This window comes from Rhinatrema bivittatum, chromosome 2 (genome assembly GCF_901001135.1).
Source record: "Rhinatrema bivittatum chromosome 2, aRhiBiv1.1, whole genome shotgun sequence".
Taxonomy (NCBI): Eukaryota; Metazoa; Chordata; class Amphibia; order Gymnophiona; family Rhinatrematidae; genus Rhinatrema; species Rhinatrema bivittatum.
Window position 1 is genome coordinate 140202073 of NC_042616.1, and position 24904 is coordinate 140226976.

Here is a 24904-nt window from a genome sequence, read left to right on the forward strand (position 1 = left end):
GCCCTCTGTCTCCCTTGTTGTTCATTCTCTCCTTGGAACCCCTTCTCGAAAGGATTCTTGAGAATGTGAACATTCAAGTTATTCCAATAGAGGAGCAAGGGTCGGATTTTTTTCAAGTTATCTGTTTTTGCAGATGATATCCTTTTACATATTGCTAACTCGCAACAGTCGGTACAAGTCCTTTTAGAAGAATTAGCTGTCTATGGACAGCAGGCTCTCCTGAACTTTGGCTCTAGGCGGCCTCCTGCGAGCACACCAATGCCACCCAAGCATTCAAGCACACCCCTTCAGGACCACCCTGAGCCTGTAACTGCCTCAGCAGCCTCATGAAGGGGGAGTGGGGGGGGGACCTGGAGCACCAGATTTACACCCCACGGAAGAAAGGAGCAAGTGGTCATCAACCCCCAGCTTGTCCACCTCGACCAGACAGGGAAGGACCTACTAGGACCCAAGAAACTCCTGGGAGGAAGGCTGATAAATCCAAAACAGTCTGCTGACTGCAGAACTGCAGGTTTTGCACCATCTACCATCTGCTGGCAACAGAAATACTGAGGGACCGAGGTGGCACACTGGGTTATGTGCAGTGACAGTGAAACTTTCTGTCTCCATCTGCTGGCAGGGAAGCAAAACCCAGGGGTCTGGACTAATCTGGGTACGTACAGGGAAACACATTTTGGAGATATACACACCCAGGGCTTAATTTCTGACAGAGGGCTCCAGCACAGCCTTCTGGTACCTTGTTGAAGGAGAAAATGAGGCATGAGGTCAGGGCCAGCTGCCAAAAAGGAGAATGAGGCAGAGCATCTGGAAGGGCCCATGCTGTCACTCAAAGGGAAGACTGAGATAGCATCCATCTTGCCAGGCAGCACAGAGGAAGACTGTCTACACATGCAGGCGCTCATGGGCCAGCTGTGCTAATCTTGTGCGTTGCGACATTAGAACAGTTTACCTGCAAGCTTTGAAAATGCTTGTGTGGTGCTGACACACTCAGACAATCTATAGCTGCAGTACCCTTCAGTATGGGCTCCATCTGCCGCCCCCTCCTCAGGCTTCAGTGATTGCTCCAGACTGCACAGAAAATGAGTGTCAAGTGCATAAAGATGATTTGTACACAAATCACATTCTCTGCACATGTTTTGTACACATAAATCTTGAATACAGGACCCCAGAATTACAAACTCCAGGTTGAGCTCTACAGACTAATATTAGACCTGAACTTAAATTTTCAGTGTTAAGAAAACACGAGTTAAAACTATGCTCCTCTCTACAATGGGGAGTAATAGCTAATGCTTTAACATTGGATTTGCAGAGAGGCATGCTTAGCTATACATATGTAGTCTTATGTTTGTGTGCATATTTTTTATGCATTAAACTCCTTGTTAAATTGGAAATAAAGTTGTATGCACAACCATACATTAATGTGTGTGCATGGCCAAGTGACCCTTATTATATCAGCCTACTTGTAAGACATGGGAAATAGCTCAAAGGAAAGTAAGCGTGTTTATGACCTGAGCACAGCACATACTCTGCAGCACAAAAATAATTTACCTGCACAAATAGTACCTGCCCCAAGGATCATATTTTTCAGCATAACTTCAGCTTTCCCTGGTGCAAAGGTCACATGGATACCATAATCACATGATCACACAACGCTCAGAATGCTGAAACATTCCTGCATTCTTCAGTCTCTGACAATTCAAGGGGGATGGTTACTGAAAGCAAAATTTGGGAAAAAAATGTTGTCACCCACCTAAATGATCACGGTGTTTCCAAGTTTTGGAAAATGTAAGGTGCCAGGATACATTGGTGTTTAGATATTGTACTGTTAGGAGAAAGAAAGGGTCAAGGATAATAATGAAGTAGCCTGGAGCTCAACGGAGCCTGAGAAATATGACATGCTACCACAAATTATAGTTTTGGAAGCTAGACTGATAATATATGTATAAAAAAAGAACGATATGATCTTAAACAACACTTAAAAGTGTAGTCATTTCCTGATTTGCTATCGGATTAGTAACTTTTTTTTTTCAATTTGCTTTTCCAGTTCAAACACTTTTTCTGAACATGGGATACATGAATAAAGCTCGTGACTTCACTATATCACCACAGCAACAGTAATCAAATTAAATATCTATGCTAAACAAATTCCAGTTGTTCAGATGAATAATTATAGATAATTTTGTATTCTCAACAGTATTCATAGGTGTCTGCCTGGCGACTGGCTGTATGATAACATCACTACCACCTTCCTCCAGTTTATTTTTGGGCTTTAAGGCGGAAGCGCCAGATTACTTAAAACAGCTTGCCACAATTGCTTCTTCCTTAGGTTCTTTTATTCCTAGTATTCCTTCATAATTTTTCCTACCATATTTATTACGCTTTAATATACCCTTGGAATGAAATGCTTGGTCATTTTATAAAATCTCCTTTTCGGCGTCCACTCAGCTCTTTGTTGTGTAGTTAGGCTTTGAAAGGAATTAGCGAGGTCGCCGCCGGATAAGGAGTACAGCATCTTATTTACTAGCATCAGTAGGAATAAAACTACAGCCTCCAGGATTCTGTCCTTCACCCCAAATAAATAACCCACAAAAAAAGCAGTATTCGGTTATATGCGGCTTTTTGCTAGCATTGCTGATTTACTCCAAGTGCACGCGAGTTTCCTCCTAGCTGCGGTTTGCATCATTCCGCATTAATGAACAACAAACCGCGGTCAGGCAAGCTACAGGAGAGAGGCATGCTGGTTCTTCATCCTCCTCCATGAAGATCGGTGGGAGGAGCCTGATCCCCGGAGCCGGCCGCTTCCCGCCATCCTACGCTCCAACGCCAGGGACGGAAGAAGGAGAAGGGTGCCTGAAGCTCTGGGGGGGTAGGGGGAGTGTGTCGTCATCTACAGACGCCGACAGCATCCCCCTGTCCGCGACTCGAGGCAGGAGGTGAAACAAAAAGAGGTGAGTGAATGAAGGGGGGGCAGAGCGTCGCGGCCGCCAATTGGGTGGAATCTTGCCAAGGTTCTGGAACGCCTGCTCCCATTGGCTAGTTCGCGCTGGCAGGGGGCTTCTCTTCCCGGGAAGAGTTTAATCCTGTTCCCACCCCTCTTTCCTCGGTTTTCCCGAGCCGCTCCGGCAAAGACTCGGCTCTCCTCGTGGTTTATCCCCTAACACTTTTTAAATGTTGTTTTATTTTATTTTGTTTTCCACTTATGCTACGTGACGTGGTTGCCGAGTTTGAGTGTCGACTGGGATATCGGTAGAGCTGGAGTTTGTGTTCGCGGCGGGTGGATCGTTCTTCGGTTGACTTAATAGTTTAAAAAAAAAAAAAAATCTTCCGGCGGACCGGCGCTGCTTTTGATGCTGCGAGGTTGGGGGATGATGATGAGGCGAGCGGCGGTGTCCCGGCTGCAAGCGTGATCTCGCCCGGGAAGCTGGAGAGAGAGGACAAGGAGTGGCGCGGGGGAGCGCAACAGGCAGCAGCTGTGTGTCTCTCCCTTTCTCGCCTTTGTAGGAAACCGAAGCGACCGATCACAAGTCCGCATTGGAGGGAAGCCCCGGAAGCGGCGGAGCGTACGATATGGAGTGAGTGGAGTTGCGATCGGAAACGGTGGCGCTGGTTCCTGCCCTGCCTGCCTCCTTCACACCTGCCCTGTTGGGGTTCATCGTCCTGCTCCTCGGCTTGGGAAGCAGCGCTGTAAGTAGGGGGGTGGTTGGACACCGAGCCCGACAATCTTGGAGCGGCGGGAGTACCGGATTTAGGCCGGGAGGGGGTAGATTGTGGGATATTTGCAGTGCTGGGAAGGAGAGGAGGTTAAAAGGTATTTGGGATGAAGATTATGGGACTAAAAGCTGGTGGGAGAGGAGGTACCGAGTAATGGGCATGAGACCAGAAGAACTGGGGGAACAGTAGGACACTGATGCCTGGGCTGGGAGGGGAACTTGAGTATAGAGCTGGTGAAGACAGGACTATAATCGAAGGAGGGGGGTGACAGCAGGGAGAGTGTAGGATGGGATCCGAAGATGCTAGGATTGGTGGGTATGGTATTTAGGAACAAGGATGCAACTTTTAAGTCTGGATCATTGGGCAGAAATAAAGGGTAACAAACCCAACATATAATGTAATCCCTTTTTAATTAGGATTAACGATAGACAATATATTTGACTACTTATCGATAGCTAATACTCTGGAAAACTAGTCAAGAAATATATATTTGTTTTTATACGTTAACCTTTATTTCTGTGCATTCAAATTGACTAATACGGCTTCCAGAATACTTTATCCAAGGTGGATCATTGGAGTTCTGGCACTGGTGAGTTTCTGGTATTTCTGTTCTGCTTTTGGCAGTTCAGTGTGGTAGATTGGGTCAAAAGTTGGGAGGGGGAGTATAGGATTTAAATTCTGTTGAGGGATATGGGGTTTGGGATTACTCGATTTGGGCTGGTGGCCAGTCGGATTACAGAGTTTCAGATCCGGAGGTTGCTTGGATGCTGCTGGGGAAAGGACTGGGCAAGATTTAACAGGGGCTTGAGGCTGCTTCTCTTGCGCTTGTGTCTGTGACCCGAGTAATACAAAGCCGCTGGGGGAGGGAGATCGGCTCCTTTCACAGCCAAGGGCTTTCATTTCTGCACTTGAGAAAGAGAGGGTGGAGAGCCTGCGGCCTAGTATTTCACCAACCTCCCCCCCCCCCAATAGGGGAGGAGAGTGGGAGACGAGCGAGGCCTAGCCTGTGCCCTGCCATGCGTCTGGCTGGGCGAGCAGTATGTTTACCCGGGTTTTATTTATAGCTCTCCCATCGGAGAGGCGAGGGGGGAGTGGCGGTTTTGGGGGGCTGCAAAGGGCGGGTGGTGGTGGTGGTGGAAGAGACCCGGGCTGGGGAAGTGAAAGTTGTTTTGTCCTCATTAATTTAGGGAGCGGCTGTGGTACACAGCCCCTCCTCCTCCCCCGGGATCGGATCAGGCCATCGCCGCGCTCGGCTCCGAGTAGAAACGTTACTTGGAGACAGAAGAGCAAGGCATTATTGGTGTAAAAGATGCAACCTTCTTGTCATGTTACAGGGAGACTAAAGCGGTATTTTATTTATTTTCTTATTTATTTTTTTTTGTATGTAATTTAAATGGAAATGCACGGAATGCAGGTTTCTCACTCAGGAAACCAGGGCGTTAGTAATCAGCTGGCATAGACCGAAGCAAGACGAAATCATCTTTCCAGCGACTCCCGGGCTTTATAGGAAAGAGACTTCGAATTATAGTCCTGGAAAATCGCACCCCTCTTCCCTTCTTCAGTGCAAACGATCTGAGCCTTCACCCCAAATACTAAAAAAAAAAAAATAATAAAAAAAAATGTAAACTCGAGATCCAAGTGTGTTTTGATGGAAATTAAAAAAAAACAAAAATCCCAACAAAACCAGAAAGGGTGGGAAGCGAGGGTTTGTAGAGTGAGTTTCCAGGGCAGGGTTTGTGGGCGCGGTAAAGCGGGGAGGGTGGGAGTGCAGACAGACAATGACCACCAGGCAGACCCTCCCCTCCCCGCTCGCATCTGACATGTCCCTTTCGCCTCTTGCTTTCCCAGCCTCTGATCATCGGCGGAGATGAAGGTGGAAGACGGATAAACTTAATCCAGTTTGGTCGGATCGAGACGGCGGGGTGTTTTTGTCTTTTTCCCCCCCCCCCCCCCCCCCAACATTTTTTTTTATTTCGCGCCCATCCCCCTCCATCCCGGATTTTCCGCCTTCCGGCGGGGGTGCCCAATGCTTCCTTCCCAGCCCATCCCACACTTTTTATTTTTCCAATGTGGGCTCCTCGAGGAGTTGCTCCTCCTTTTTGGCGTTTTGAAATGAGATAATGGCGACGCGCTGGCCAGGTCCACCTGAGGGAGATGGCGAATGGAAGGCGGCTCCGGTGAGCGAGGTAAGAACCGACAGCATTTTTTTTTTTTAAACAAGTTTTCTTGCAGGACATTTCTGGCCCGAGAGCTGTAATCGTAGGAAGTTGTTCCCTTGCATTGAATGTAATGGCAGTTTCCAAGTGCAGAGTAAACCGCACGTTGCTCCTCCCGGGATTTAACTGGCTGTAAAACGATCAGATGCTTGCACCTCAGGCAGAGCGTTTTCTGAGCGGTGGATGTATTTATGGGAATCCGATTGATCAAGCTCAACCTCGGGAGAAAAGTTAGCTGCTCCTACTCTACTTTTGTTGCAAACGAAATCGGTCAGCTAGGCTAGGGTGATGCCAGCTGCAAGCGTGCAACTCGGAAAACCTGTCCGTGGGAAGGGTCATTGTGCAGGTTTTCCGGCATCTTCCTGAGTTTGTGTTGCTGGCTTTACTACTTGGTCGGAGCAGCGAGATGTGTGTTAAACTCGCCCCCGAGCTTAGGAGCCCAGACTTTAATTGTTTATTAATAACATTAAATCCTTAGACCCTTCTGAAAAAAAAAAGTTTGAAATATTTGGAATGCTTTCGCACCAACTTTCCTTTATGCTGCTTTGGTTTGGGTGGACCTGTGGGTTCACTGGTCTTTGTTATATAGGCCTCTAACTGCTAGCTGTGGGGAATAGATTTACTGACAGATTTGGTGCTGTGATGTATATGCTTTCATAAAGACGTGCCACGTAGAAACGGATCCAGTTTTTTTTCCCCACGTGCTCTTTACTGTAAAGAATGCAAAATGCCCTGTTGAATGTTTTCTGCAGTTGCTTACTGCTGCCAACAGGGAAGAGTCACATTTCAGAAATCAAGCTATAAAAGCAGTTTCTCTTGAAATTTACAACATCCTTGCAAGGTAGATGAAACACATTTGCTGTACTTTACATATATTTGTGTTTAGTCCTACTATGAAATATCCTGAAATAAGTACTCTTAACCCAGAAAGTCTGCATGCCTGTTCAGATTATGCAGAATGCCATCTTGGTACCAATAATAGTCTGTCTCACAGAAGTTCTGTTTCATATAAATTCTGTTCCTATCGTCTGCCTTTTGGGTTTTGAAATGTTCCTTGAGCTCAAATTCCTGCTCTTCATCCCAGAGTGGTGTTTTGGCGTGCCCGGATATCGCACAGTCTCCCTCTCCCGATTTTAAACTTTGCTGGTTAATTTTCTCCCTAAAGCTGCAGAAGTGACTTGTGTAACGGTGTCCGGGTGGTGGTTGGGTGCTCTTAAATTCAGTGGATAATCTATTCTCCGGCTCTGTGGGTTGCTATGGGCAGGAATTTATAAACTGAAGCACTGCAACAAGTATACTGTTACATTGTATCAGTATGTGAGGAGGGTAAACTAGCCCACAGTTTAGTGGGTGCTCATAAATTGGTTTTTATATTCCTTTTTTCCCCCTCCCCCTTCACCCTGCCCCAACCAGAAGTATATCTTATATATTTGTGCATTGTAGTCAATTCTCCTGTAACTCATCTTTATGCCTGTCAGTTCCTTGTTATTGAGATGAACCATTCTAAAGTTGTCTTTTTTCCCCCTCAACTTGCTGCTACTCTTCTGCGTTTTGCAGTATCGTTAAAGGTAGCTGAACCATGTGGTTTTATTACATTTGTATGAGAGATATGGTCTGATACAACTTTGTACTGTTACTCCAGAAGGCTATATTTTTCTGTACTTGACAAGTATATGTAGATTCTGCATTCTTTGGTATATTTGTGACTATGAGAGTAAAGCTTTTTAGTTCAAATGTTCCGCATTGAATTAGTAAAACAGCCTCTCTGCTTACCTGTGTTCACCTGACATGCTCGCAGCTCATGAACCCCGGGGGAATGCTTCCCTCCCCAGCATGTGTGTGTCTGAAAGCACAGCTAATATGGCTTCAACAACAGGCAGACCAGACAGCTCCTCTCTTTTGTATATTTACTTTCATGCAGTAAAATTTTAAGAAACGGTTTGTGTGTTTGAAAGTTTTTTTTCTAAATGTTTCGCTGATAAGATGCTTCACGGTGGGAGTGTTCATTGTGTTTGCAAACTGGTAAACTATTGGAGAAATGCATTTCGAAGCCAATAGAAGTTCACACACTCGTGCTGACTATCCAGATGTGGCTTAGGTTCCAGGGGGCAGCTTTATAGGCTTAGTCTTGGCACCACTTTACAGGAGCAGACATTGGTAAACAAGTGCAGGTGGAAAGCACAAATGTAAACATTTTAGAAATGTAATAGGGGCGTCGAGGGGGAGGGGCAGCGACGTGTTTTAAGTGCCATACATGAAGTAAATGGGTTGGGCTTAAATACCAAACAGTCCCCCCTCCCCCCAGAGCTCAGCTGAAAGGCAGCTGTCACATTTTTTTTATTTTTTGACTCGCATCATAGAACAAATAGTGCAGGGCAAGTTCAAAATACAAGGACACAACTATAAGCATTTTCCATTTCCTTCTGATTTTGAAGTATTTATTTTTGAGCTGGGTGCTTGTCATCACTAGTTGTTGTCAAAACAGCAGCACATTGGAAGACGAGTGGCATATTTGGTGACCAATATCTAGAATGTACCACACATCACCAAAGAAGTCTGCTTTTTTTAAATTTTATATTTTTAGTGATTTATGAATTAATTTTGTAATCTTAAACTTTTTTTCTAAAAATCTGTGAAAAACTGGAAAGGGCTGGAAGAATTTAACTGAGTGGTTTCTTAATAAATCTGATCTCTGAACTCTGTCTAAAATGATTTTGGAGCCGAAATAAATGCACTGTTTCAGTTCTGGTGCTGTGCCATCCTATCTGGGGAGATATGTAAGGAGTGAATATTGAGGGATATTTGGGGTTGGGATGAAGTCCTTTTTGTTCAAAGATTTAATTTCATAGTAACATTGTAGTTGATGGCAGAAAGCTGTCCATACTTTGCTCTGTCCAATTTTGCTGTTTTTCCAGCAAAATATATTTACTCCCCCCCCCCCCCCCCCCGCCGTTCCCCACTCATTGCTCTGTGCTCTTACCTTGCACCTCCCATGCTACCTTCCTCCACCGATAGCCAAATGTGCCTTAACTTCCCTTGTTTTAGCTCTTCTGCTCCTCCAAAAGCCATTGTTCTCAGGTACACATACCCTCCTCTTCTCAAAGTCAATCTTCGAATCACTCTTTGCCTCTTAATACTGTTATCCCACCAGCTTTCACTAGCACAGCAAGCATGCACTGAATCCGAGTCAGTGTTGACAGCTAGAAATGCACACAATATTTGCTCATAGGTGAATGGGTTGGGGAAGGTAATCTTCTGTTCGGATTTCAGAGGTTGTGGCTAGAGTAGGAGGTGTGGTGCCTGCTTGCTGTAAGTTCATGGGTGTGCTTGCCTTAGAAAGAGGTGATTCATATATATGAGAAACTAAGAAGTTCAGCCCTTTTTTTTCCCCTCTGACTTGTGTGCTTAAGCTTCAGGCAGAAACATAAGAATAAAGGATATTTTTGGAGAGTCCATCTGAGATATGCAAACTAATAAGAAAGAAACTGTTCTGTGTCCCCTTTATGCAGCTGAGCAAACAGTGTAGTGATTTCGGAGAGCAGGTAATCAAAGTGTTTCTCCAGCCTTCCTTGGCAAAATGGAACTTCAGGTCTACTAGAGTAGTCTTAGATTTCAAAAAAATATAAAGAGATTTGTAACAGATCAGCTCTTCATAGTTGTCATATGTGTAATTTTGTTCTTTGCTGACATTTTGTGCAGTATTTGACATCATCTGATAGGATACAAAGAATGAAAAAGTCAATTTTTTGTTTGTATGAGCAGTATTTAATATCATGCACTTTCTCTGCTGTTGTGTATTTTTTATTTTTTAACTTAGAGAATTGCCTTTCCAAGACAACGCTAAAGGCATTGAACAGTCAGCAAAAATATCAAGCAAGTTAATCCAGAAAAAATTAAGACTATAAAATCAACAAAAGTAAAAACACCTAGAAATGTACAGAGAACCTAAAAATCAGATAACAGTAATAAATTCATAACATATTGGATAAAACATGAAACAGATTTAGCAGCATGTGTGAAAATCATTTATGGTTGTAACTGAATATCAGGAGTACTGAGAGCATTACCTTAGTGTGGCAGGAAGTGATTCTGTAGCTAGGATATGCCCGTCCGGGAGTTGCATTATCCTCTCTCACCAAGGATGGATCTCCAAGGGCTTTTGCGCAGGAGAGAAGGGTTAGGTTAACTGTCATGGGGCCGATGCAATAAGCTGCGCGTTAAAACGGTGGTCGATACACGCGGTTTCCTAACGCACTCACAACCACATCCCCTGGGCATTAGATGCAGTATTAAAATGAGGTGCTGAGTTAAAGGAAAAATTGTTTGTCCCTAGCACTCACATGCATCTGACACCCAGAATTGTAACAGGCGCGTGTCTGTTTATTCCTGCTTCAGGCCTGTTTCGCCCCTTGCTATTATGTGTGTGAAATTTGCGTCCAGAATTTTTTTTTTTTTTTTTTTTACATTAAGCTATTGCATTATACCTTTATTTTTAAACACCAAGCATTAGATTTAAGTACCGCAACAATATTGAAGGAGGAGAAGCCACAGAAGATAGTATTTTTGAAATTTCTCATGAGCCCTTGACTCATAGATTGACTTAATGCCAGCTTTGGGGCTGGGATTAATTTTGCCATGTTAAAAAGTACATGTTGGGCACCCAGCGAATTTTACATGTGATGAGCGCTGTCGGCTACTCGTTTGCTTGGATGCGCGTTTTAGACGTGCTAATCTTCTTATTGCATCAGGTGCTAGTCTAGCTCGTCCAAAACATGCATAAACCTGTGCGCTAGGCTGGGCGCACTCTGTTGCATCAGTCCCAAAGTGGGTGAGTTGATCGTTAGGAATGTAGATAGCTGAGGGACTGGTGGATGCAAGGATCACTTGCTAACTTGCCTGCCTGGTGCAAAGGTGGTGTGTCGCTTAGGATTTTAGCAGTGGTGCGGAGAAGCCGGCTGTTGCAGTATATGTGGGGCACCAATGATGTAGGGAGGTTCTGGAATCTATGTTTAGGCTCTTAGGTAGAAAGTTGAAATCCAGAACCTCCAGGTTAGCATCCTCTTGAAATGCTCCTTGTTCCACGCGCAGGACCCCAGCTGCAGGCAAGAGCTTCAGCGTCTCAATGTGTATATGAGATGATGCAGAGAAGAAGGGTTTAGTTTTGTTAGGAACTTGGCAACATTTAGGGGAAGGGAGGGTGCCTGTTCTGAAAGGATGGGCTCCACCTTGGGTGGAGCCCCGAGGGTTAAGCAGCATGCTGTGGCAGAAAGTGCGACCTGGAATGATTAGACATGCTCCTAGAGGACTGAGAGGGAGTTGCTGCTTGTTCCCATCCCCCTTCTCCAATGTTTTCAGAGTGCCGGGGCTTAAGAAGTGGTATGCTGGGGGGTGCCCCTTTTGTGTCATTTTTTCTTTTTCACTTTGAGTGATGAAGGGGAGAAAATGGAAAGCCATCATCACCCCACGAGTATCAACGACGATACAAGAACCCATGGACTTCCATGTGTTCCAAGGAGATTCATCACCGCAAGTAACTTTGGGTTTAGAGTATGCTGATACCTCTCTTAATCTAGAGGTCCTTATTTCTTCTCTTCCTCTTCTGATGACTTGTGCAATACAGGGTGATCAGGATCCCCATGCTGCAGGCAACAAGAGGAACATTTGTAAATGAGCTACAAAGAAGTGACAGCAGTCTACCTGTTCCATCTCTCATGAGTACTTTACAATCTCCAATGGTAGCTAAGACTTCTTTGGGAAATTGAGCTAGGAACACTATACCTGTCCCCCATATCTTCATGTAGTTCCCTGCGAGGGGCAGTGGTAGTTGTGCTGTCACAGCCCGGTGAAACATTTTGAAAGAAATCAGGAGGATGGTGTCAAAAATTGTGATGAATTTAGCAGACACTTTCCCAGCTTTGTTTCTATACAAGAGGGTCTTCTGCTAAAGTTGTGGAGTTTGATAACAGACTCAAGAATGTAGAAACATTCACTTCTGCGCTGTCTGGTACAGTAAATAGTTTAGAGGCCATAATTGTGTTTTTTATTAAAGATAGTTCATTTTTACATTTTAAGAATGAAAATTTGGAAAATAGAACGCGAGCCAGAAACCTATGTCTGTTAAACTTTCCCCAAACTTGTTATTTATCTGGCTTAGAATTATTTTAAAAGTTAAGGATGTGTTACGGTTGTCATGGACTGGCAGGCTGGAGTCAGGGAGCATCCCTACAGATGCGGCACAGGGCCCCAGGTCAGATTTGTTGCTGGTCTTCTGCCTAACCAACCACCTCCCAACAGGTTGAGCCTCATGTGCTGGGGACCTGTAGGACTTGTATTCTATGGAATATCAGGGTGGGTGAGACAGGGCAGGTGGACGGCTGGATACAGGGCACAGGCTGGAGGTCAAGGGCAAGGCCTGAGAAACAGACAAGGGACTGGGCAGTGTAAGACAGAAAAAGGACTGAACAAGAACCGGATTTAGGCAAGGACAGGAAACCAGAAAGCCCAACAGGGCACAAGGCTAGCAAGGTAATCCTAGTAGGTCCGGAAACCGCAAGGTAAAACAAAGCCCAAGAGGGCACAGAGCATGGCAGAGATTCCACAGAGCAAAGCCAGAAGGTCCTGGAAGAGCCCAAAGCAAGGCGAGACAAGTGACCAAGATAGGCCACAAGACAAGGCAGGAGGCCTGGGTAGGCCATAAGGCAAGCCAGAATACTAAGGAAAGAGTGGCCAGGTCAGAGAGCCAAGGTGATTCAATGAAGAGGTACTGTGCAGGCTGGGGTAAGTAGGGCTGAGGCTTGGGTGTAGTATAATCAGCCATGAGGTAACTGGCAAAGTAGTGACCAAGGCTCGTTGAGGACTCCAGGTGGAAGGAAGACTGTTCAGCAGGCTAAACCTTGGCACAAGAAGGCTGTACAGCAGGCAAAACTGTGAAACAGTTCTCTGAAGAGAAATCTGTTTTTTGTTGTCTAATTATTATATTCTAGACAAGAAAAGAGAACTGTTCGATGAATGTGGGCCCTCAGACTTGTTGGTCCCATTTTCTATTTCCAATCTATCTTATATTTCCTTCAATCTTCTGGTAAAAGCATTGCAACCAGGACTACTTTTGTTGTAACATTTGCCTTAGATATTAAAAAAGATATCAATATTTCTGCAACAATATTTTAAATATAAAAATGATTGATTTTGTGGCTAGAAGGTACTCGTCTTTCTGACGTCTTGAGAGAAACCCAGGCAAGTAGGAAGTATTTCTTAGCTTTGAAAGCTCAGGTTTTGGCAAGTGTGGTTTCTTTTTCCCTGAAGTTCTCCTGCATGTGTTTAGACCCACATCAGGGGAATAGATTAATGTTTATGGACCCTTCTCACTTGGGGGTTTTTTCTGATAAGGAATCTGGGGTGGGATGATTGTGAGGAGTTGGTAGGAACTAGGATTAATGCACTATATTATTATTACTATTATGTGCAGTTTTGGTTTGCTTTCTGGTGAGTCTGTATGGTCTCCATTAAAATGGTCTTGATTGGTTGATATTTCTTGAAATGTGAAATTTCCTATATTTTTCTTTTCCTGCAATATATCTAGAATAAAGAAAAAAAGAGCGTGCAGCTTTTAAACTAGATGAAGGGGGGAAAAAGCTGACAGTCACTCAGCAGTGCATGGTTTGGAGGGAGTTTGCTTTGAAGGATACTAATGAAACAGGGGAGTTAGAGCTCCTGATAGAGAAGCTGCAATAAGAGCAAAAGTAGCCCATGTGCCTATAAGTAAAGAACAGATTGAGTTAAAGCATTCTAAATGATCCCTCATAGCTGCTAGCAAAGTTGTATAGACAAATGAAAAACATTATCTTGAAAGTCTGATTACTAATGTCAGAAGTTTAAAAAGTTAGATGGGAGAGTTAATGTCTAGCACTGCCTGAAGAGGGAGACATAATTGGCATCTCAGAAACCTGGTAGAAGGAGGGTAACCGATGGGACAGTGCTATACTAAAGTACAAATTGAATCTCAATGATAAGAGTAGATCAGCTTGCTGGGGGTGTGGTGCTTTGTTAGGGATATCATAGAGTCCAATATGATAAAGATTCTGCAGGAGATTAAATCTTTAGGGGTGGAAATTCCATGTTTGGTGGGCAGTATGCTACCATCCACTTGCCAAAATGAATAGATGGACAATGAAATACTAACGGAAATTAGGGAAGCTAACAAATGAAGAAGTAACAGAGTAATAACATTAGCAATGATGGCAGATGAAGAACAAATGGGCCATCCAGTCTGCCTAGCAAGTGGCTTATGGTAGCAGCTGCCGCTTTGTACATGCATGAGTTCTGTTAAGGGTAGTAATTCCACTCTGTGCAGGTTACTCCCTAAAGTTAACAAAGATTAGCCATTTTCTTAATTATCAACCTCGGATCTTTAAGGATCTGCAGTGTTTATCCTAGTCCCTTTTACATTCATTTACTTTTTTCGTTCTTGCCACCTCCTTTGGGAGAGCATTCCAGATATCCACCGCCCGCTACATGAAGAATTATTTCCTGATGTTCTTTCCCTTGGAGTTTCTTATTCTGACCCCCCGTTATACAGATTCCTTTCCAATGGAAAAGGTTTGATGTTTGTGCATCATTCATACCTTTTGAGGTATCTGAAGGTCTGTATCGTCTCTGGTATACAGATTTAGATCCTTCAGCCTCTCCGCATAAGTCTTCCGATACAAACTCCACATTGTTTTGGTCGCCCTTCTCTGGACTGCCTCCGTTCTGAGTCTATCCTTTTTGAGATACGGGCTCCAGAACTGAACACAGTACTCCCAGGTGAGGCCCCACCAAGGACCTGTACAAGGCCATTATTGCCTTCTTTTTCCTGCTGGTTATTCCTCTCTGTGTAGCCCAGCATCCTTCTGGCTTTAGCTACTGCCTTGTCACATTGCTTTGTTGCCTTCAGATTGTCACACAATCACCCCAGGGTGTGTCTCCTGGTCCGAGCACATTTAGTCTTTCACCTCCATCACATTCAGTACTTTTAAATTACTGCACCCCAGGTGCATGATTTGGCACTTCATGGCATTGACTCAGATAGCAAATCTTCAAGTTTTACTTAAATCGCTTTTCATTCTCTCTGCTCCTTCAGGTGTGTCCACTCTGTTGTAGATGTTACTATCATCCGCAAAAAGAAACTTTTTTTTCCTTCAAACTCCTCCGTGCTGTTGCTCATGAAGATATTGAACTGAACTGATCCTTGAGGACCTCCACTTAGCACTGTTCTCTCTTCAGAGCAGGTTCCATTTACCATTACATATTTTCTCCTGTCAGTCAACCAGTTTCTAATCCGCTTCACCACCTTGGGGCCCACACCCAAACTTCTCATTTTATTCACGAGTCTTCTGTATGGAACTGTATCAAAAGCTTTTCTGAAATCCAAATAAAAAAATCATATAGAATGTTCTTCATTGATTCAGTTCTCTAGTGACGCCAAAAAAAAAAAATCAATCCCATTTGCTTGACAGAACTTCCCCTTGGTTAATCCATGCAGCCTTGGGTCCAGCAATGTTCTCCTTCAGCAGTATCTCCATTAAGTTTCCTACCACCGAGGCGAGGCAAACCGGTCTCTAGTTTCTAGCCTCCACCCTTGGAAAGCAGGCCCACAACAGTTCTCCAGTCTTGCGGCCCCACTCTTTTTTTTTCCTGTTGCACAGGTCTTTCAGCAGTCCTGCCAGCACATCTGAGCTCCCTTAGTATCCTGGGATGTACCACATCTGCCGCCATGGCCTTGTCCACTTTCAGTTTTCTCAGCTCTTCCCATACATTCTCTTCTGTAAACAGGACTGCGTCTACCCCACTCCCATCTATGCTCTGGTCAACCAGCAACTGTCCTCCTCCAGGGTCGTCTTTAGTGAACACAGAGCTAAAGTATTTATTTAATATTTCTGCTTTTTCTCCATTTTTCTCCAAACATTGCTCCTTGTCTCCTTTCATTTTTACTGTACCACCTTGGATCTTCCTCCTGTCACTAATATATCTGAAAAATGTTTTGTTGCCTGGCTTTACCTGTTTGGCAATTATTTCTTCTGCTTGACATTATGCCTTCCTGATTTCTTTGCTCGATTCATTCAGATTCTCCAGATATTCTTTTCTGTGCTGCTCTTTTTGGGAATGTTTATAAAACTTGAATGCTGTTCTTTTTCCCTTTATTTTTTTTAGCCAACTCTTTTGAGGACCAAATTGGCTTCTTTTTCCTCTTACACGTTTACTTTTCTCACATAGAGTTGCTGCCTTTTGTAATAGCTCCTTTTAATATGGTCCACTTTTTTTCCCACTTCACCCATTGTCTCCTAGGTTTCTAATTCCTCCTCAAAGTATGTTCCTGTTTTACTAAAGTCTGTATTCTTGAAATTCAAAACTTTGGATCTTTTGGATGACTTTGCTCTTTATCCTGGATCAGATATTGAACCATATAGTCTGATCACTAGTGCTCAGACATTAGAGACATTATACTTGTTTGTGAGTTCTAGGTAGAGTATCTCTCCCTCCCTTGTGGGGTCCTTCACTGTTTCTTTGAGCAGAGTCCCTAGAAGAGCATCCACTGTCTCTCTACTTCTTGCAGGTACTGTAGTAGGGATATTCCAGTCCACATCCAAGAGATTCAACTCTCCAGCAAGCAACATTTCTCTCTTCTTTCCCACTTTTTAGCGGTCTTCAACCAGATCGCTGTCCAGTTCTTTAGTCTGAAACTGAGGCCTGTACACTTACCAGTGTAAATGAATGCACCATTTCTTTTAGGACAGCCCATAATGCTTCTTCCCTACCACATGCCCCTTACGTTTCAGTTGCTTGGATATTGGTTTTTCGCATAAAGGGGCCGATGCAAAACAGTGCGCTCAGCCGTGCGCCCTGTTTAACCTGTGGTTGGACTCGCATCCACAACCCTTTATGCTGTAAGGGGGGTTAGCGCGTCCAACCCCTTGCAAAACTAATAGCGCCCAGAGCAGGCGTTAATTTCTGAGCAGCTCAAAAAAAGTGTACGGATAATACTGGCGATATTAAGTTAGAGGAACCAAAAGGATTACAAAAAAAAAAAGTGTGCCAGCGGTCAGGTTAGGAAAAGGGATGCTCAATTAACGAGCGTCCGTTTTCCTAACCTGCTGACAGCCTCTGGCTAGCCACTTTTCCCAGCCACTGACTGCCAAGAAGGTGCTAGGGGCACACATTTGTCCCTAGCGCTTCCTTGACAGGGTGACCCCCCTCATTTAATATTCCGTTTCAGGCCCAGGAGAGGTGCTGGGCATGCATTAGGAAAGCAAGCGCTGATTAATTGCATAGGCCCCAAAGAGCTGCTTCTCCTTTTCTAGTCTCTCTGTCCTTCATAAACAGATTATAGCCTGGGAGGACTGTACCCCAGTCAGACTTAGTGAAACAGTTCTCCGTAATAACAACAATGTCCAGTGGGAGATTTCAGTTACTCGAACATTGACTGGGTAAATGTCACATTAGGACGTTTTAGGGAGTGGCGCTGCTTGTCAGCAGTGAACATATTGCAGTCAAATTTGACTTAATGACTAGAAGGAGGGCATTAAGTAAATCTACTGCTCTAGCATGTAAATTTGAACAAAAAGATGAAGGAAGGCTTGGTTGCAGTTGTGTAGGGCGGTTCAGCATCTGGCAGACTGACAACTTTACTAACTATAGTTGACAATGGGTTATTTAAACCAGAGATGGGGGAATCAGTGTTCAAAAGATGGCGTTGGTAAGGTCTTACTAGCAACTGTTCACTGCATCCTCAGGTCTACTCCTTAGCTATCAGGAGTTACAGCAACAGTTTTCACTGTCACAGATGGATTTCTTTCCCTTACTGCTACTGTGGCGTTTTGTTCAAAATAGGCTGGTCTTTTTTTCAAGAGTCTACTTCTTCAAGAGATAATAATACAGGTGGGGAAAAAGCATTTTCCCAAACTCTTGCTCTCAGTCGAATATATAGCTTATACAGGAAATGGATAGAATGGTCAGCATTCTGTCTCTCTCTTTCTGATTTTAAGAACAGTTTTTTCTCTATATTAATGACATTTCAGATAATATTATCTTGCGAGAAACACAGTATAAATTCTTATGGCAGACTTATTATACACCCCTAAAAGCGTTCCAATCTCAGCGTTCGTCCATGCTATGCGCAAAATGCCACACTGATACTGGCACGTACCATCATTGTTTTTTGGGACTGTCTGGTAATTCTAACTTTCTGGGAACATGTTATTCGCGATTGTGCTAAACTTCTAGGGGAAGAGTTACCTTCAGATCCGAATGTTTGGCTGTTTGGGATCCCCACATCTAAAAGATTCTTGTAGGAGAGAGGAGATCCTCATAATTATCACAAAGGCAGGTTTAGTGGGTAAGAGAGTAATTCTGGCAGGGAGGGTGGGACCAAATACACTGGTTTCAAAAAATGATGAACTTGTTTGCACATGAATATTTGATTGTCGGGGTCAGTTCTCCAAAGAGATTTGATATGTTACAAATATGGTCAGCTTTTATGGATTTACCTTTCCCCTTCAATGAGGAATGTCATGCATGCTCTGTAGCTCCTGCATAGTAGGCCTTCAAGCTCTGGTTGTTATCTGTCTTTCTTCAATCTCTTTCCTTTCTATTGGAATGTAGGGCAGACGGTGCGGATTCTCTTGTAATGGGTGATACCAATGATGTTGTGGGGGTCAGCCTTTCCATTATACTTTGTCCTCCCTTTTGTCATTGTTCCTAAATTTGTTTTCTGCTATTATCTTGCCTTACATAGCTGGCTTCTTTTGGGAACCAGGGGTTTTTGCGGGCTATGGTTACTACTACACATTTTCTCCTTGTTAGCCTTAGTCATAGTCAACTGGGTATTGGGGGGGGGGGGAGGCAGTAGAGGGGTAGGAGGTGGGAATGGATATAGGAAGCATGTGACTATTCTAATGCAGACTGTGGTGAGCTGCGTGTCTGACGAGGCATCTTAGTTTTACTATATTGGCTTTTATCCTCTTAAAGGTGGAAGGAAAGCCAAATGTCTTCTGGCAAGGTTAAAAGGTGACACGTGACAGGCTATTTTAGCCAAAAGAACTCCTTTCCAAAATTGGAAAAAGGATGCACCTGAAGAAAATAGGAAAATGCAAAAGCATTGGCAAGTTAGATGTAAAACATTGATAAGGCAGGCAAAAAGAGAATTTGAAAAGAAGTTGGCTGAAGAGGCAAATACTCATAAAACTTTTAAAAAAATATACCAGAACCAGGAAGCCTGTGAGGGAGTCAGTTGGACTGTTAGATGATTGAGGGGTTAAAGGGGCACTTGCAGAAGACAAGGCCATAGTAGAAAGTCTAAATTAATTTTTTGCTTTTGGTTTACTGAGGAGGATGTTGTGAAGATACCTGGGCTGGAAATGCTAGTTGATGATGATTTGGAAGAACTGCTTCAAATCACAGTGAACCTGGAAGATGTAATAGGGTATATTGACAAACTAAAGAGTAGCAAATGCTTGGATCTGATGGTTTACACCCTAGAGGTCTCAAATCTCAAAAACAAAATTGCAGATCTATTAGTAGCAATTTGTAACCTATCATTAAACTTGTCTACCTGAAGATTGGACGGTGGCCAATGTAATGTCAATCTTAAAGGGCTTCAGGGATGATCCAAGAAACTATAGATTGGTAGTTTGTCTTCAGTGCTGGAAAAGTTGTAGAAACTATTCTGAAGAACAAAATTATAGAACATATAAAAAGACCTGGTTTAATGGAACACAGCCAGCATGGTTTTAGACGAGGGAAGTCTTCTTGACAATCTGCTACATTTTTTTCAAGGTGTTAATAAATATATGGATAATGGTGAGCTGGGGGTGTGTATTTGGATTTTCAGAAGGCATTTGAGGAAGTGTTCCATGAGAAACTCTTGGAAAGTGTTCCATGAGAAACTCTTGGAAAATTAAAATGTCACAGGATAGGAGGAAGTGTCTTATTGTGGCTTAGAAACTGGTTAAAAGATAGAAAACAGAGTAGCACTCCATTGTTTACCTTTCTCAGTGGAGAAAGGTAAACAATGGAGTGCCTCGGGGATCTGTATTGGGACCAGTGCTTTTTAATGCATTTATAAATGATCTGGAAAATGGAATGTCGCATAAGGTGATCAAACATGCAGATGACACACAATTATTCCGAATTGTTAAATCACAAGCAGATTGTGAGAAACCTTGGGAGACTGGGGATCCAAATGACAGATTAAATTTAGTGTGCATATTGCTGGACTTTGAAATCCTCAGCTCTGTGTCTGGCAGTGGTCAAAAAAGCAAACCATGTTAGAAGTTATTAGGAAAGGAATGGAGATTAAAATGGAGAATATCATAATGTCTCTGTCGTTCCATGGTGAGGCTGCACCTAGAGTACTCTGTGCAGTTTAGTTTGCTGCTTCTTAAAAAAAGATGCAGTTGAACTGGAAAAGGTACAGAGAAGGGTGACCGACATGAAAAAGGGGATAAAACAGCTCCTCTATGAGGAAAGGCTAAAAAGGTTAGGGCTATTCAGCTTGGAGAAGAGACGGCTGAGGGGGTGGGGGGGGATATGATAGAGGTCTATAAAATTATGGGTGGAATAGAATGGGTAAATGCAAATTGGTTATTTACTCTCAAAAATACAACGACTAAAGGACACTTCATGACATTTAGTAAGTAGTACATTTAAAACAAATTGGAGAAAATTCTTTTTCACTTAATGCACAATTTAAGTTCTGGAATTCATTGCCGGAGGATATGGTAAAAACAGTTAGCGTAGCTGAGTTTAAAAAAGGTGTCAAGTTCCTGGAGGAGAAGTCCATAAACTGTTATTAACCAGGTAGACTTGGGGAAAGCAACTATTTATCCTTGGGTGTTAGCAGCATGGGAGTTACCTACTGTTTGGGATCTTGCCAAGTACTTGTGTCCTGGATTGGTCATTGCTAGAAACAGGATACTCGGCTTGATAAACCCTTGGTCTGCCCCAGTATGGAAGTGATGTTCTTATGAGTAATAAAGATAGTAACATAAGCAAAAATAAAAAATGTCCTTACCATCTGAGTCACCAGGCCAGCTAAGTGCTGTGTGAGGCCATGCGGAAGGCTCTCTGTTAGGTCACCAGGTTGGGTCTTCTCCATCCCCAGGTTGGCTTAGGGCTGGAGATGCTGTGGAGTAACCTGGCCTATGGGAAGCTAATCACAGTCATTGCTTAAGGCTGACACCTACTGGGTAGGACTGAGGACCCATGATTGTAAGGGTCCCAAAGGAGCCCTAGAGCATGGCCTCCCTGCCAAGGAGCTTCATGCAAGGACTGGGCTTGAATGTAAGTTGGGATGAGATACATAACAAATGGGGAAATATCCCCCAGGTGTTTGTGAATGAAGGCTCATGGTGCTAGATCTCAGCCCTATGTCTGATTGTGCTTGAAATACAAAAGAGTAGAATGAAACTATAGGGTTAAAATAATAATAATAATAAAAAGCTTCCTTAACACAAGTTTATTAGCTTTTCTGAAGTAAAAAGTGGCTTATGGGACCTCCATGTGTGCCCCTTCCATCTCCCCTAATAGCTTTTCTGTTTGGTATCCTGTCAATACAAATTTTGCAATTGCTCGGTTGGGTGCAGAATTTCTGAAAGAGCAGATTGAATTCCACTCTGTGAATGACATTCAACACTGCCATAGGAGGGAAGAATCTGCAGAACATATCTCCAGTTGAGAGGATTGTTGACAGAAAGCTCCCCTCGTGTGTGGGATTATCTTCAGGTCTTGGGGTTCATAGTGTCAAGTCTAGAATTGGGCCCTGGGTGAGAGCACACATGTGACCTGTTGGGGGTGGGCCTCAGCATGCCAAAAGTTCGAGGTATAACTTACTCATTCTGCAGCCCATCAGGAATAGTTTATGCTGGTGGTTCAATAAGGACAACCTGAGACAAGATTTTAACCTGGAGATCCCAATCAAAGGTGGAAACATGTAAAGTAATGCACATGGAAAAATAACTCCAGCTACAGGTACGTAATGCCGGGTTCCGTAGTGGGAGTCACCAGCAAGGAAAAAGATCTTGTCATCCTTGTGGACAATACATTGAAATCCTCAGCTCGGTGTGTGGTGATGGTGGTAAAAAAAAAAAAAAAAAAAGCAAGTAAAGGAATGCAGAATGAAACAGAAAATATCATATTGTCTCTGTATTGAGTGATGTTGTGACTGCGACCTCAGTATTGTGTGCAGTTCTGGTTGCCCCATCTCAAGAAAGACGTAGCGGAAGTGGAAAAGGTTTAGAGGAGGCCTGGAACGGCTTTCCTCTGAGAGACTACTCAGTTTAGGGCTTTTTAGCTTGGGAAAAGAAAGCTGAGAAGGGGATATAATAGAAGTTTATAAAATCATGGGTGGGCTGGATCAGGTAAATAAAGGATGGTCATTTGCCCTTTAAAATAAATTCCAAATCAAGGGACACGTCATAAAACTAAAAACTAACAGATTTCAAACAAATTGGCAAACGTACTTTATTCAGTCTGTGCACAATCAAGCTGTGGAATCTGTTGCCAGGGCATAGCTGGGTTTGAAAGAGGTTTGGACAAGTTCCTGGAGGGAAAGTCTGTGAAACATTATTAGCCAGGTAGACGAGAGAAAACTGTTGCCATCCCTGGGAGAGAGTAACTAAAAATAAAAGTGCTTCGGGATAGGCCAGGTACTTGAAACTTGGAGACAGAATGCTGGCCTCAGTGGACCCTGGTCTGATAGAGCTTGGCATTTCTTAAATCCTTATGTCGGAGGGACATAAGGATTTGGACAGGGAGCCATGGATGCGTATGTCTGTCACTGGAAAGCAGGCGGGATTAGCTCAGAGTGGAACATCAGTGGCTGACTTGTTTATGAACTGGATTTTGATGTATTGTCATTGAAGTTCTCAATATGTTTTCATCTTGCAATAATTGTCACTGTTTGAGTTGATGCTTGATAAAGGGCTTGAATACGTTTAGTCAGCTGAGTTCAGTTGGTGGTGAATCAACAAAATATATCTCTTCTACCCTTATCAGTTTTTTTTTTTTTATACCGATTGTTTTTGCCACTTAAACTGAGGACATTTCTGTGAAGCACTGTTGAGCTTGTTCAGTCCAAGTTTGTTTACTGCTGAAAACATCAGTTACAGGTCTAGAAAAATCCTGGGAGGCAGCTCAGCTGAATGCCTAAAATTTGGTACTTGGTGCCTTAAATTCAAGAAATGCAAAGGGTAAAGGAAAGGCAACAACAACAAAAAAAACCCCATATGATACAAAAGAGCAAAATAAGAAAAAGTCAAACAAAATAGCAATTAAAAAAAAAAAGACAAAAATTGGGAAAAAAGGGAGGAAAGATTTTCCCCTGGCTACAAAACAGTTTTGAGTGGTTCCGTGTTTTCTAAATATGTTTCCACCTCTGCCTCTTTTACGTAAAGTGAAAATTTGGATCCCTGAATATTTTTGGTAACTGTTTTAGCCTTTGTCTAAATTAACATCAAACTTCTTTATTCCCTCTTTTTGTTTTTTTGCTTTAAGAATTCATGCATCATAATGAAAGCTCATGCTTGTTTTGTGGACTCTTTACATAGAGCCTCATTTTCTAAAGTATCGCAGGCCTGCGATACTTCAGGGAATGAGGGGCGGGGGGGCCGAAACAGGGGGGTGGTCCTGTGCTAGCCGGCAACGATCGCACCGCCGCAGTGCAATCGCTGCCGGTTTCGCACCCAATAGCGCCACCATAGGAGGTGTAGCTACTGGGCGCGAACTAGGATGCGAAAAGGGCCTTACCTTTTTGTTGTCCGCAGCGTCTTCGCAGAGTCGCCCCCGGTGACGCCCCGACGGGCCGACTCCGCCCCCATCCTGGTATCGCACGCGGTAAGGGTCTTTTCGCGTGCGAAACGTCCCTTATCGCGTGCGAGCCACTTGGAAAATGAGGCCCTAAGTAAACTGACTGCATTTGTAGTTCTTAACCCATGCACAGCAAATTTTGATTTCTTTTTATGTTTTTCAACACATTTGTATTAAAGGACTTTTAATGAGTGGGGGGGGGGGTGGATTTTCTTTTTCTTTTTTTTTTTGTCTGGACCTTAAAATAGAGCAGCATTTACAGAATACAGTTCTTTGTCCCCTTTTCAAACTTTTCACATGATTGTGTATCTAGTGTTTGAAGCAGTCGGTTTAGATCTTCTTGACTTTTCTAATGAGCAGGTCCCTACCTGCATGGCTGTGCAAGTAGTTTGAGTCTGTCCATTTATTTTAGGGCTAATGTGCAGTCCACATCTTCTTAAGTTTGGAAATATAATTGATGTTTCAGGTGGAGAGCACCTTCGAGTCAGATGAATCATAAATTGGGATATTTTTGTTAACCTCCTAAACCAGTTGAGGTGCATGACATGCTGCTTTTATCTGCTAGGAGTTTTTTTATTTTATTTTTGTAGTTCATTTTTACTTGCACAGATTTTCAGTAGGCAATAATTAAAAAGAAAAAAGAGTATATGCCCGTTGATAGGGTCTTGTCTAATCTACAGCTCCTGAATGTGATGTGCTTTGAAGTACCAAAAGGCAGAATAAAAAATGTAATAAAATGTGCTCTCTTATTTTTTAATTTGTGAGGTAGAAATTTATTCTTAGGTGTGATGGGTCACCATACCATGCTGTATATTTTCTTTAAGAATACCACATGCTATGTTCTTGTTACTAAATTTAGGTGGGTATTGCTTTTGCCTTTGTCTTGGAATCCTTTTTTTTTTCCCCCACTGTCTGCTGATTTCATATTGAGATCTGTGACATTGCTGGATTTAGTTTTTCAGCCAAATAATTCAAAAAAAATAAAGGCACTTGGGCTGATGTCAATGACTGTGTCAGCAGCCTAAACTGCTCTGGAAAGGGATATCTGAGGGAAGAAGTGGAAGCATTGAGGCGTGTGGGGAAAAAGTCAAACCCAAAATGTCAGATTTTGGCATGCTCTAAGTAAATGAGGACTGTTG

At 43.3% G+C, this 24904-nt stretch overlaps 1 protein-coding gene across 4 annotated transcripts in view; it reads left to right on the forward strand.

Annotated features, from left to right (window-relative positions):
- Nucleotides 1–2694: 2694 nt before the first annotated feature.
- ARHGAP21 (Rho GTPase activating protein 21) overlaps nt 2695–24904 on the forward strand; it is a 450388-nt gene continuing 428178 nt past the window's right edge. For 2 of the 4 annotated variants that reach the window (XM_029588676.1, XM_029588679.1), the window contains exons 1-2: nt 3058–3684; nt 5560–5897. In XM_029588676.1, the coding sequence (XP_029444536.1) occupies nt 5832–5897 (66 nt within the window). In that variant the 5' untranslated portion in view covers nt 3058–3684; nt 5560–5831. Of the gene's footprint in view, nt 2949–3057; nt 3685–4887; nt 5059–5559; nt 5898–24904 lie in introns of those variants that run through there. The other 2 variants (XM_029588677.1, XM_029588678.1) reach the window with 2 other exon arrangements.